Genomic DNA, 15,219 nt, shown 5'->3' on the forward strand with positions numbered 1-15,219 from the left:
TGTTGTGTTTTTTTTTTTTTTTTTTTGGTAACAGAAAATTGCACTTATGACTTTGTTCCTTACCAAAAGTGTGTGTTTATTTTTAAGGATAGGTAATCCATGTAAGTCTGTCTTTCATTTACAGAACATTTTTTAAAAGTAAATTTACTTCACTGCTTTTTATTTACACAGAAATATTCCCTAATGGATGTTCAGCCTTCAAGAAAATTACTCCCAACATAGATGAAGAAGGAGCAATGAAGGAGGATGCTGGAATGATGGATGTCCATTATAGTGAAGTAAGACTCCAGGGCCTGCATTGTCAGTTAGATAAATGTAACTTCTTCAAATATATTTACGTTAAGAAATTATTACAGCTAACTTAATTTGAAAGGTAACTAAGGGTTGATGAACTATAAGGACTAAAACTACCCAGGGATCAGATGTCCCTTTTTGGAATGTGGAGCCCTATCTCGGCAACAGTTCTTACTGTCTGGTTTTAGAAATGTACCATGTATCATCATCCAATCACCTTCCCAGTAACCAGGTCACAGGTACCATACTTAGAAGACATCTCCATAAAAAATAGAGTTAACAATGTAACAGCTGAAGAGAGGAGGCTTCCAGGTGTCTAAAAGATGGAAAATTTCTGCTCTGAGCTTCATATGGATAGTAAACAGCTGCTGTTGTCACTTGCTCAATAAGGCTTTGGACTTGGTGATAGAGGAGGTATAAAATAATTAGATACAGCTGATCCCTGACCTCCAGAGTCTACCTAAAAGAGACAACCCACCTACACAAAATGGAGAAAAGCAAGACAGTGCCATTTGAATAATACAGACAATATGCAGAGTCAAAGGTGAGAGGTACCTTTGGGCTGAGGAGAGTTAGGACTAGAGAGAGGTTTAAAGAATGAGGACACCCTGAAGTCATTTCAGCAGCAGCAGAGAATAGCTGGGATAAAAGTTAAGAGGTGGGAAAGTGTAAGGCGTATTTTAGGGGGCACAGTGAATGGATCATTTTGGCTTAGCCATTGGGTTCACATAGGGAAGAGTAGTAGTGGAGGTCTGAATTTGAGAAGCTTTGAATGTCTGGACTTTATTGATTAGAATATTGAATTGCTGTTGAAGGTTTTTGAACAGAATAATAACATGATGAAATGAAGCAGGAGGAAAGGTTAAATTGGTGGTAATGTGGGAAATGTATTGGAGGTTGATGGATGGTGGCTGGGGGCAGAGGCTGGAATGTGGGTTGCCCTGAGTGTCCAGTTGTGAAGCAGCCAGGTCTAAACCCAGCTTGTGACAGGTTCTGGGACCACTGAGGAAAAGAGGAAGACTTGCTGGCTGTGTAGGGGAAGAGTCAAAAGTAGCATTGAGATTTCAGGTTTGGATATTTATAGAAAAATGATGGATGGATGATTTTACAGGGAAGGTGATGAAGTCCATTTTTTGATGAGTATTGAATTTGAAGTATCAGTGGAAGGTTATTGAAATGGAAACAACATCAGGTCATTAGACATTAAGAACTGAATCTAAAGAGAGAGATCAGGGTTGTGGAGCTACATCTGGAAGTCATAGCTGTGTGAGAAGCAAAGCATGTTGATAATGGGAGATAATATAGCAAGTGAAGACCAGAGAACCAAGAACTGAATCACAGTGACGTTCACATTTAAGGAATGTGAAGACCAAAAAAAGAAACAACAAAAGGGGGGAGACTGAAGTGCTTGCAGGCCCACAGAAATGAATTTTTTTAAAGATTGTATTAAGAAACATAAAATGCAGCAGTTTAAAGTGATAGAGACATACTTTGTACTCTATGAACTGTATTTTTTACATATAAGCAATTTCAAGCTAGCTCTGGTTCATTTAGCTAAAATGATCTATGCCTAGAAGCTTTGCCTCCTACCTCTTCTTTTTGCCTACTACTTCTCTGTGAGTCTCTCCTCAGCAGTATAACTAGAGGCACAGATGTAGAGAGCGGACTTGTGGACACAGTCGGGGGAAAGAGAAGGTGGGATGAATTGAGAGAGTAGCATTAAAACGTGTACATGACCGTATGTAAAACAGATAGCTAGTGGGAAGTTGCTGTATACACAGGGAGCTGAACCCTGTGCTCCGTGATGACCTAGAGGGCTAGGATCTGGGGGTAGGAGGGAGGCTCAAGAGAGAGCCGCTTATACACACACACACACACACACACACGCACACACAGTTAATGACTGACTTATGTTGTGTGGCAGAGATGAACACTACATTGTAAAGCAGTTATCCTCCAATTAAAAAGAAAAAAGATTCATAACAGTAGGAGCCCGTCTAGCATCAAAAATGCTGGTGGGGGTTGCCATTTCCTTCTCCAGGGCCTCTTCCCGACCCAGGGATCAAATCTGGGTCTCCTGCATTGCAGGCAGATTCTTCAGCATCTGCACCACCAGGGAAGCCCCAAATGCTTAGCACATAGTATGAAATCAATAAATATTTCTTAAGTGAAAAATATGCAAATGACACCACCCTTATGGCAGAAAGTGAGGAGGAACTTAAAGCCCTCTTGATGAAAGTGAAAGTGGAGAGTGAAAAAGTTGGCTTAAAGTTCAACATTCAGAAAATGAACATCATGGCCTCTGGTCCCATCACTTCATGGGAAATAGATGGGGAAACAGTGGAAACAGTGTCAGACTTCATTTTTCTGGGCTCCAAAATCACTGCAGATGGTGACTACAGCCATGAAATTAAAAGACGATTACTCCTTGGAAGGAAAGTTATGACCAACCTAGACACCATATTAAAAAACAGAGACATTGTCAACAAGGGTCCATCTAGTCAATGCTATGGTTTGTCCAGTAGTCATTTATGGTGTGAGAGTTGGACTATAAAGAAAGCTGAACGCTGAAGAATTGATGCTTTTGAACTATGGTGTTGGAGAAGACTCTTTTTTTTTTTTTTGTTCTTCAATTTTATTTTATTTTTAAACTTTACATAATTGTATTAGTTTTGCCAAATATCAAAATGAATCCGCCACAGGTATACATGTGCTCCCCATCCTGAACTCTCCTCCCTCCTCCCTCCCCATTCCATCCCTCTGGGTCCTCCCAGTGCACCAGCCCCAAGCATCCAGTATCGTGCATCGAACCTGGACTGGCAACTCGTTTCATAAATGATATTTTACATGTTTCAATGCCATTCTCCCAAATCTTCCCACCCTCTCCCTCTCCCACAGAGTCCATAAAACTGTTCTATACATCAGTGTCTCTTTTGCTGTCTCGTACACAGGGTTATTGCTACCATCTTTCTAAATTCCATATATATGCGTTAGTATACTGTATTGGTGTTTTTCTTTCTGGCTTACTTCACTCTGTGTAATAGGCTCCAGTTTCATCCACCTCATTAGAACTGATTGAAATGTATTCTTTTTAATGGCTGAGTAATACTCCATTGTGTATATGTACCACAGCTTTCTTATCCATTCATCTGCTGATGGGCATCTAGGTTGCTTCCATGTCCTGGCTATTATAAACAGTGCTGCGATGAACATTGGGGTACACATGTCTCTTTCCCTTCTGGTTTCCTCAGTGTGTATGCCCAGCAGTGGGATTGCTGGATCATAAGGCAGTTCTATTTCCAATTTTTTAAGGAATCTCCACACTGTTCTCCATAGTGGCTGTACTAGTTTGCATTCCCACCAACAGTGTAAGAGGGTTCCCTTTTCTCCACACCCTCTCCAGGATTTGTTACTTGTAGACTTTTGGATCGCAGCCATTCTGACTGGTGTGCAATGGTACCTCATAGTGGTTTTGATTTGCATTTCTCTGATAATGAGTGATGTTGAGCATCTTTTCATGTGTTTGTTAGCCATCTGTATGTCTTCTTTGGAGAAATGTCTATTTAGTTCTTTGGCCCATTTTTTGATTGGGTCATTTATTTGTTTGGAATTGAGCTGTAGGAGTTGCTTGTATATTTTTGAGATTAGTTGTTTGTCAGTTGCTTCATTTGCTATTATCTTCTCCCATTCTGAAGGCTCTCTTTTCACCTTGCTAATAGTTTCCTTTGATGTGCAGAAGCTTTTAAGGTTAATTAGGTCCCATTTGTTTATTTTTGCTTTTATTTCCAATATTCTGGGAGGTGGGTCATAGAGGATCCTGCTGTGATGTATGTCAGAGAGTGTTTTGCCTATGTTCTCCTCTAGGAGTTTTATAGTTTCTGGTCTTATGTTGAGATCTTTAATCCATTTTGAGTTTATTTTTGTGTATGGTGTTAGAAAGTGTTCTAGTTTCATTCTTTTACAAGTCGTTGACCAGATTTCCCAGCACCACTTGTTAAAGAGATTGTCTTTAATCCATTGTATATTCTTGCCTCCTTTGTCAAAGATAAGGTGTCCATATGTGCGTGGATTTATCTCTGGGCTTTCTATTTTGTTCCATTGATCTATATATCTGTCTTTGTGCCAGTACCATACTGTCTTGATAACTCTGGCTTTGTAGTAGAGCCTGAAGTCAGGTAGGTTGATTCCTCCAGTTCCATTCTTCTTTCTCAAGATTGCTTTGGCTATTCGAGGTTTTTTGTATTTCCATACAAATTGTGAAATTATTTGTTCTAGCTCTGTGAAGAATGCTGTTGGTAGCTTGATAGGGATTGCATTGAATCTATAGATTGCTTTGTGTAGTATACTCATTTTCACTATATTGATTCTTCCAATCCATGAACATGGTATATTTTTCCATCTGTTAGTGTCCTCTTTGATTTCTTTCACCAGTGTTTTATAGTTTTCTATATATAGGTCTTTAGTTTCTTTAGGTAGATATATTCCTAAGTATTTTATTCTTTCCGTTGCAATGGTGAATCGAATTGTTTCCTTCAGGAGTAGCAATGCTCACATCAGATAAAATAGACTTTAAAACAAAGACTGTGAAAAGAGACAAAGATGGTCACTACATAATAATCAAAGGATCAATCCAAGAAGAAGATATAACAATTATAAATATATATGCACCCAACATGGGAGCACCGCAGTATGTAAGACAAATGCTAACAAGTATGAAAGGAGAAATTAACAATAACACAATAATAGTGGGAGACTTTGATACCCCACTCACACCTATGGATAGATCAACTAAACAGAAAATTAACAAGGAAACACAAACTTTAAATGATACAATAGAACAGTTAGACCTAATTGATATCTATAGGACAGTTTATCCCAAAACAATGAATTTCACCTTTTTCTCAAGCGCACATGGAACCTTCTCCAGGGTAGATCACATCCTGGGCCATAAAGCTAGCCTTGGTAAATTCAAAAAAATTGAAATCATTCCAAGCATCTTTTCTGACCACAATGCAGTAAGATTAGATCTCAATTACAAGAGAAAAACTATTAAAAATTCCAACATATGGAGGCTGAACAACATGCTGCTGAATAACCAGCAAATCACAGAAGAAATCAAAAAAGAAATCAAAATTTGCATAGAAACGAATGAAAATGAAAACACAACAACCCAAAACCTGTGGGACACGGTAAAAGCAGTCCTAAGGGGAAAGTTCATAGCAATACAGGCACACCTCAAGAAACAAGAAAAAAGTCAAATAAATAACCTAACTCTACACCTAAAGCAACTAGAAAAGGAAGAAATAAAGAACCCCAGGGTTAGTAGAAGGAAAGAAATCTTAAAACTTAGAGCAGAAATAAATGCAAAAGAAACAAAAGAGACCATAGCAAAAATCAACAAAGCCAAAAGCTGGTTCTTTGAAAGGATAAATAAAATTGACAAACCATTAGCCAGACTCATCAAGAAACAAAGGGAGAAAAATCAAATCAATAAAATTAGTAATGAAAATGGAGAGATCACAACAGACAACACAGAAATACAAAGGATCATAAGAGACTGCTATCAACAATTATATGCCAATAAAATGGACAACTTGGAAGAAATGGACAAATTCTTAGAAAAGTACAACTTTCCAAAACTCGACCAGGAAGAAATAGAAAATCTTAACAGACCCATCACAAGCACGGAAATTGAAACTGTAATCAAAAATCTTCCAGCAAACAAAAGCCCAGGTCCAGATGGCTTCACAGCTGAATTCTACCAAAAATTTAGAGAAGAGCTAACACCTATCCTGGTCAAACTCTTCCAGAAAATTGCAGAGGATGGTAAACTTCCAATCTCATTCTATGAGGCCACCATCACCCTAATACCAAAACCTGACAAAGATCCCACAAAAAAAGAAAACTACAGGCCAATATCACTGATGAACATAGATGCAAAAATCCTTAACAAAATTCTAGCAATCAGAATCCAACAACACATTAAAAAGATCATACACCATGACCAAGTGGGCTTTATCCCAGGGATGCAAGGACTCTTCAATATCCGCAAATCAATCAATGTAATACACCACATTAACAAATTGAAAAATAAAAACTATATGATTATCTCAATAGATGCAGAGAAAGCCTTTGACAAAATTCAACATCCATTTATGATCAAAACTCTCCAGAAAGCAGGAATAGAAGGAACATACCTCAACATAATAAAAGCTATATATGACAAACCCACAGCAAACATTATCCTCAATGGTGAAAAATTGAAAGCATTTCCTCTAAAGTCAGGAACGAGACAAGGGTGCCCACTTTCACCATTACAATTCAACATAGTTTTGGAAGTTTTGGCCACAGCAATCAGAGCAGAAAAAGAAATAAAAGGAATCCAAATTGGAAAAGAAGAAGTAAATCTCTCACTGTTTGCAGATGACATGATCCTCTACATAGAAAACCCTAAAGACTCCACCAGAAAATTACTAGAACTAATCAATGACTATAGTAAAGTTGCAGGATATAAAATCAACACACAGAAATCACTTGCATTCCTATACACTAATAATGAGAAAACAGAAAGAGAAATTATGGAGAAGACTCTTGAGAGTCCCTTGGACTGCAAGGAGATCCAACCAGTCCATTCTGAAGATCAGCCCTGGGATTTCTTTGGAAGGAATGATGCTAAAGCTGAAACTCCAGTACTTTGGTCATCTCATGTGAACATTTGACTCATTGGCAAAGACTCTGATGCTGGGAGGGATTGGGGACAGGAGCAGAAGGGGACGACAGAGGATGAGATGGCTGGATTGCATCACTGACTCGATGGACGTGAGTCTGAGTGAACTCCGGGAGTTGGTGATGGACAGGGAGGCCTGGTGTGCTGCGATTCATGGGGTTGCAAAGAGTCAGACACGACTGAGCGACTGAACTGAAGTGAAAAATAATAAAATAAAGAAAATAACAGTATCCTGGTCACTTCACAATAAACATGAAGGTTCTTTGTAAGTCATTAGGTGATACATAAATGTCAGGCTTTATCACTGACCAACTGGATAGTAAACTTGGCTTTTACTCCCAGAACTTAGAAGAGTTGATGTTTAAAACGTGTTTGCTGGATTAACTAATCATAACAGAGAATCAGATACTTGAATTTTAACCCCAGTTCATTGCTTGACTGTGAAGCCTGGGGTAAATTAATTCATTTTTTGGGTTTTAGTTAGACTTAGATGATTTTCATGTAAGATCTCCAGTTTGTGTGGGCTCACAGCAGAAAGATTCCAGGGAGTTCGTGGGAGATAAATGGATTAGCACAACTGCAGTTACATCCTTTTTTCCAAACAGCAGCTTCAGCTTAGTCATAGAAGTGGCCTTAAGCCTGACCCTTTTTTGTACTCAAAGGGAAAGTAGTAATATTTCTTATTAGTCAAGAACTATAATCAGTTTCCTATGTAAACACATTTGTTGGAACCATTTTATGTTCTACGGTAATAATTTATATGTGCTTTTCATTTAAGTTATACAGATAGAATCATATTCTCCATAGTGCCATTTTATGTTTCAGTTTATATAATAGGGCTTCTTCCTCATGTCCTAGCCAATGGAAAATAACTGCCACTGGCTTACAAGTTTTATTGAAATGAAAGATACAAACTAGTGTTCATTTAGTGGCTTCTTTAAGTAGGTGAATTAACCCATTAATAATTTGTTTTTAAGACTGCATTTCTGACTTTTGATTTGAAATAATTTTAAAGATAAATTAACATACAATAAAATGCACACATATTGGGTGGACAACTTGATGAATTTTGACAGTTGTCTACACCCATATAACACATGGTAACACAGTACCACGAGAAACAATAAAGTAGAACATGTGCATTACTCCAGAAAGTTCCATTGTGCCCATTTCCAGTCTGCCCAGCCCCAATATCTGATATAGATTAGTTTTAACAGTATTTGGTGTCATAAAAATGAAATCATTCAGTATCTACCTTTTGTATCTGCCTCATTTGGTTGGCAGAAATTTTTTGAGATACATCCATATTGTGGAGTAAATCATAAGTTCTTCTTCATGGCTAAATATTCTACTCTCTTAATATAATATTTTAAAATCCATTCTCCTGTGGATGGATTTTGGATTGCTTCCAGTTTAGGACTGTTATGAATAAGGCTGCTTTAAACATTCTTATATGTGACCTTGTATGGATATATACTTTAATTTTTCTTGAGTAAATACCCTAGTACTTCCTCGGGAAGTTTTATATGTAACTTTATATGAAATTCTCAGAGTTTTTAAAAGTGGTTGGACCATTCTATATCCCACCAACAATGGATGAGAGTTCCAGATGCTTCACTTCCTCACTAACACTAGCTGTTGCTAATCTTTTCATATTTTTCCATCCTATTAGACATGAAGTAGTATCTCACTGTGTTTTTCATTTGTATTTCTCTGCTGGAGCAGCCGTAAAGAGATACTCCACATCCAACGTAAGAGAAACCCAAGTAAGACGGTAGATGTTGCAAGAGGGTATCAGAGGGCAGACACACTGAAACCATATTCACAGAAAACTAGTCAATATAATCACATGGACCACAGCCTTGTCAAACTCAGTGAAACTAAGCCATGCCATGTGGGGCCACCCAGGATGGGCGGGTCATGGTGGAGAGGTCTGACAGAATGTGGTCCACTGGAGAAGGGAATGGCAAACCACTTCAGTATTCTTGCCTTGAGAACCCCATGAACAGTATGAAAAAGGCAAAATGATAGGATACTGAAAGAGGAACTCCCCAGGTCGGTAGGTGCCCAATATGCTACTGGAGATCAGTGGAGAAATAACTCCAGAAAGAATGAAGGGATGGAGCCAAGGCAAAAACAATACCCAGGTGTGGATGTGACTGGTGATAGAAGCAAGGTCCGATACTGTAAAGAGCAATATTGCATAGGAACCTGGAATGTTAGGTCCATGAATGAAGGCAAATTGGAAGCGGTCAAACAGGAGATGGCGAGAGTGAACGTCAACATTCTAGGAATCAGCGAACTAAAATGGACTAGAATGGGTGAATTTAACTCAGATGATCATTATATCTACTACTGTGGGCAGGAATCCCTTAGAAAAAATGGATTATCCATCATAGTCAACAAAAGAGTCCAAAATGCAGTACTTGCAATCTCAAAAGTGACAGTATGAGCTCTTTTCATTTCCAAGGCAAACCATTCAATATCACAGTAATCCAAGCCTATGCCCCAACCAGTAATGCTGAAGAAGCTGAAGTTGAATGGTTCTATGAAGACCTACAAGACCTTTTAGAACTAACACCCAAAAAAGATGTCCTTTTCATTATAGGGGACTGGAATGCAAAAGTAGGAAGTCAAGAAACACCTGGGGTAACAGGCAAATTTGGCCTTGGAATACAGAATGAAGCAGGGCAAAGGCTAAAAGAGTTTTGCCAAGAGAACACACTGGTCATAGCAAACACCCTCTTCCAACAACACAAGAGAAGACTCTACACATGGACATCACCAGATGGTCAATACCGAAATCATATTGATTATATTCTCTGCAGCCAAAGATGGAGAAGCTCTATACAGTCAGCAAAAACAAGACCAGGAGCTGACTGTGGCTCAGATCATGAACTCCTTATTGCCAAATTCAGAACTAAATTGAAGAAAGTAGGGAAAACCACTAGACCATTCAGGTATGACCTAAATCAAATCCCTTATGATTATACAGTGGAAGTGAGAAATAGATTTAAGGGCCTAGATCTGATAGATAGAGTGCCTGATGAACTATGGAATGAGGTTGGTGACATTGTACAGGAGACAGGGATCAAGACCATCCCCATGGAAAAGAAATGCAAAAAAGCAAAATGGCTGTCTGGGGAGGCCTTACAAATAGCTGTGAAAAGAAGAGAAGTGAAAAGCAAAGGAGAAAAGGAAAGATATAGGCATCTGAATGCAGAGTTCCAAAGAATAGCAAGAAGAGATAAGAAAGCCTTCCTCAGCGATCAACGCAAAGAAATTGAGGAAAACAACAGATTGGGAAAGACTAGAGATCTCTTCAAGAAAATTAGAGATATCAAGGGGATATTTCATGCAAAGATGGGCTCGATAAAGGACAGAAATGGTATGGACCTAACAGAAGCAGAAGATATTAAGAAGAGGTGGCAAGAATACACAGAAGAACTGTACTAAAAAGATCTTCATGACCAAGATAATCACCATGGTGTGATCACTCACCTAGAGCCAGACATCCTGGAATGTGAAGTCAAGTAGGCCCTAGAAAGCATCACTACGAACAAATCTAGTGGAGGTGATGGAATTCCAGTTGAGCTATTTCAAATCCTGAAAGATGATGCTGTGAAAGTGCTGCACTCAATATGCCAGCAAATTTGGAAAACTCAGCAGTGGCCATGGGACTGGAATAGGTCAGTTTTCATTCCAATCCAAAAGAAAGGCAATGCCAAAGAATGCTCAAACTACCACACAGTTGCACTCATCTCACACGCTAGTAAAGTAATGCTCAAAATTCTCCAAGCCAGGCTTCAACAATACATGAAGCGTGAACTTCCAGATGTTCAAGCTGATTTTAGAAAAGGCAGAGGAGCCAGAGATTAAATTGGCAACATCCACTGGATCATGGAAAAAGCAAGAGAGTTCCAGAAAAACGTCTATTTCTGCTTTATTGACTATGCCAAAGCCTTTGACTGTGTGGATCACAGTAAATTGTGGAAAATTCTGAAAGAGATGGGAATACCAGACCAGCTGACATGCCTCTTGAGAAATCTGTATGCAGGTCAGGAAGCAACAGTTAGAACTGGACATGGAACAACAGACTGGTTCCAAATAGGAGAAGGAGTATGTCAAGGCTGTATATTGTCACCCTGCTTATTTAACTTATATGCAGAGTAGATCATGAGAAACCCTGGGCTGGAAGAAGCACAAGCTGGAATCAAGATTGGTGGGAGAAATATCAGTAACCTCAGATATGCAGATGACACCACCCTTACGGCAGAAAGTGAAGAGGAACTCAAAAGTCTCTTGATGAAAGTGAAAGAGGAGAGTGAAAAATTTGGCTTAAAGCTCAACATTCAGAAAACTAAGATCATTGCATCTGGTCCTGTCACTTAATGGGAAATAGCTGGGGAAACAGTGGAAACGGTGTCAGACTTTACTTTTCTGGGCTCCAAAATCACTGCAGATGGTGATTGCAGCTATGAAATTAAAAGACGGTTACTCCTTGAAAGGAAAGTTATGACCAACCTAGATAGCACATTGAAAAGCAGAGACATTACTTTGCCAACAAAGGTTTGTCTAGCCAAGGCTATGGTTTTTCCTGTGGTCATGTATGGATGTGAGCGTTGGACTGCGAAGAAAGCTGAGCACCGAAGAATTGATGCTTTTGAACTGTGGTGTTGGAGAAGACTCTTAAGAGTCCCTTGGACTGCAAGGAGGTCCAACCAGTCCATTCTAAAGGAGATCAGCCCTGGGATTTCTTTGGAAGGAATGATGCTAAAGCTGAAACTCCAATACTTTGGCCACCTCATGCAAAGAGTTGACTCATTGGAAAAGACTGATGCTGGGAGGGATTGGGGGCAGGAGGAGAAGGGGATGACAGAGGATGAGATGGCTGGATGGCATCACCGACTCAATGGATGTGAGTTTGAGTGAACTCTGGGAGTTGGTGATGGACAGGGAGGCCTAGTGTGCTGTGATTCATGGGGTCGCAAAAAGTTGGACATGACTGAGTGACTGAACTGAACTGAAACAAAGTAAATAGTAGTTTTCTATTGTCAATATTAATTTCATACTTTTAAGAATGTGGTTTCAATTTCAAGTGTTTCAAGCATGTCATTTAGAATATATAGTTACACAACTGTACTCCTGTGCATTTCCTTAAATTTAGTACGTTCTGTTTCTTATTCATTTGAAATAGTTCAAACTATATTTGCGCAGAGCTCAAGTATCTCTAATTCTTGATTGCATTTTTTCTCAATGCAGGAAGTTTTGCTGGAATTGCTAGAACAATGTGTGGATGGCTTATGGAAAGCAGAGCGTTATGAAGTAATTTCTGAAATTTCCAAGTTGATCATTCCAATTTATGAGAATCGTCGAGAGTCTGCAGTAAGTAACTGAAACATTTGCATCATTCACGTTTATATTTTATTTTGTTCTTAAATTACTATCCTTAAAAAATTCTGAAAGTCCTAAAATTCCAGTCCTACCTTATATTCATTTTTACAAATGAAATTAAGGATGCAATGTTTAAAATATAAATTAAAATTAACATTATGCCAGTTTTTCTCACAGCAGTTTTATCTAGCAGTCTTCCCTCTCCACTAATAGCAGAGAACAATCCATGTTGTCCCTCACACACACACAAAAGTTACTGGATTTCCATGTGGTCAGGGAAGAGATAGAGGTGTGACTCACCTCTTTTCAATTTGATGGTGAGGCTAAAGTTGCTAACAGATGATAGTGGGGGGATAATAAGTTACTAGGAATTACCCTTTTATGAGGAGCTTTTCCAGTTTTGTCTGCCACATAAATCTTTTATCAGGGAGAATTAGTAAAAAAAATCATAGTATAGCTATTGCCACCAGCACTTAAGAGGACTTTTTATATTCAAGAATCTGAGTCCATAGCATAATTTTCTATCCCTGCTATGCTGGAAAGGGGTGCTTAGGACTCAAGCCATTTTAAAAGCAAAGTAGTCTATCCTTAAATATATAGAACAAGTAGCCTTTCATTGTTGAAGTGTCCCAGAGTAAAAAAAATACATTTAATGTCATCTGTGTAGTGTTCTAATCTCTTCTCCAAATTGGCTCTTATCAAACTCACTCTTTCTTCCTGGGTTCTGGGTCTTCCTACTCTTTGCCCTGCTTTTGCTGTATATGGGGACATGCCTAAAAAATCCTAGTGCAGCTCAAGTGATTATATTAAAAAGTGAGAGTTAAGTAATTAAATCTATGTTATATGGATGACAAAGGTTAGCCTATGAGACGAGACAAGAATTGGCATTGCTCTTTCTGTCAAAGCATTGCATCCTAAGAGCCTTCGTAAAAGTGCCAAAGTACCTACTCTCTTACTCTTAAGTTGTAGACCAGGTTATTAGAAACCCAGAGAACATATTGCTACTCAATTGACTAATAGGGAAAAAATAAAAATGTATCTTCCCTACACATTAAAGGAAACAATAGGTTCTATTGGGGAACTACTCCTATTTCCTTGTAAAGAGTCAAGGTTCTGAATAGATTCTGAAGCATCCTGCATGGGATGAAGTAACTTTTCAGTGTTCTTTATGGGATGGGCTGAAAAGTGTCAGCCACAGCAGCCATTAAGGAAGGAAAACTTCCCTCAATTGACTTCAACTGCAGAAAATAGTATGGAAAGAATGTGAAAGAAAGAACATCTGCTTCCGGGTCCCCTTTTAGCATTGAAATGAAATTCACCAGCACACAATGAACCGTTTTCTAGTCTGCAGTTCAGTGGCATTTAGCGCATTCTTAGTATTTTGCTCCTACCACCTCTCTCTATGTTCAAAACGTTTTTCTCATCCCAGGAAAACCTCCATCTCCTTCAAGGAACCACTCTTCACCCCCTCCCGCCCCCCACTGGTGACCACTAATCTGCTTTCCGTCTATGGATTTGCCTGTTCTGGATGTGTCATAAAAAAGATGAATACAAGATGTGACCTTTTGTGTCTGGCTTCTTTTACTTAGCATAATATTTAGAGGTTCATTCAAGTTGTAACCTATATCAGAACTTCATTCCCTTTTCATGGCTGAATGATATTCCATGGTATGGCTACGCCAAAATTTTTTCTATGTTTGGGTTGTTTCCACATTTTGGCTATTATAAAGAGTGCTGTTGTAAACAGTTATGAGTAAGTTTCTGTGTGGGCATGTTTTTGTTTACCTTGGATAGATACTTAAGAGGGGAATTGCTGAGTCGCAGAGTAATTCTATTAACTTTTGAGGAACCACCAAATTGTTGTCCCTTTTACCTTCCCACCAGCACATCTGGTTGGCACTTGTGTTTTGGGGTTCTTTTTAAAACCTAGTGAATGTGCCATCCTAGTGAATGTGAAATGGTGTCACACTGTGGTTTTGCTTTCTAATTCCTCAATGACTAACAATTTTGAACAGCTTTTCATGTCTTTGTTGGCCATTTTTATATAGTCTCTGGAGAGATGTCTATTCAAGTCCTTTGCTCACTTTTAAATTGGGTTGTTTGTCAGTTTGTTGTTGAACTATGAGAGTTCCTTATATTTTTTGGATAAGAAAACATCAGATATGTGATTTGCCAATATTTTCTCCTGTTCTGTATGGTGTCTTTTCACATTCTAGATAATGTTCTTTGCATAGTACATTCCCTTTTTCTGAGTGTGTAGAATATATTTTTTGGAAGTGTCTGTGAACTTGTTATAAAAGCATTCCCCACTCAGGCTTTTACTGTTATTTTTGTGCCTGCATTTTACTTTCCTCTCCTAAAGTGTTTGCATGATCGTTTATTCCCATCTTTCCAACTTAGGGCTCAAGCAAAGCATTTTGCTTCTTTTTCAGTTACAATAATTCAGATATAAGGGAAAAAGTAGTCAATAACACAGTAGTTTTAATGTATATACTACCATTGAGATATGAATGACATGAAGCATGATATCTAGAATTGCAGTGTTATTTGACCATTTTAAGCTCTACCCTCTCACCTAAAGTTGTTAAAGCGTTTTTTCTGTGACCATGGGAGAAGGGAGTGCAAATGACCCCACCAAAACCATTTTGAAAAGGAAATAGTATTGCTTTTTTCCCCTAATGCATTTATTGTAGACATTTCATAACTAACCAAAAGATAAAGCTAATTTGTTTATTCTCGTATTTTCAGAAACTTACTCAAGTTTACAGAACTCTTCATGGAGCTTACACAAAAATTTTGGAGGT

At 38.5% G+C, this 15,219-nt stretch overlaps 1 protein-coding gene across 1 annotated transcript in view; it reads left to right on the forward strand.

The window, feature by feature from the left end:
- Positions 1-15,219, forward strand: part of DOCK11 (dedicator of cytokinesis 11) — a 509,230-nt gene that overhangs the window by 366,045 nt on the left and 127,966 nt on the right. Inside the window, 3 exon segments of the mRNA XM_045164356.1 lie at positions 172-278; positions 12,284-12,406; positions 15,164-15,217. Coding sequence (XP_045020291.1) covers positions 172-278; positions 12,284-12,406; positions 15,164-15,217 — 284 coding nt within the window.

This window comes from Bubalus bubalis, chromosome X (genome assembly GCF_019923935.1).
Source record: "Bubalus bubalis isolate 160015118507 breed Murrah chromosome X, NDDB_SH_1, whole genome shotgun sequence".
Classification (NCBI taxonomy): Eukaryota; Metazoa; Chordata; class Mammalia; order Artiodactyla; family Bovidae; genus Bubalus; species Bubalus bubalis.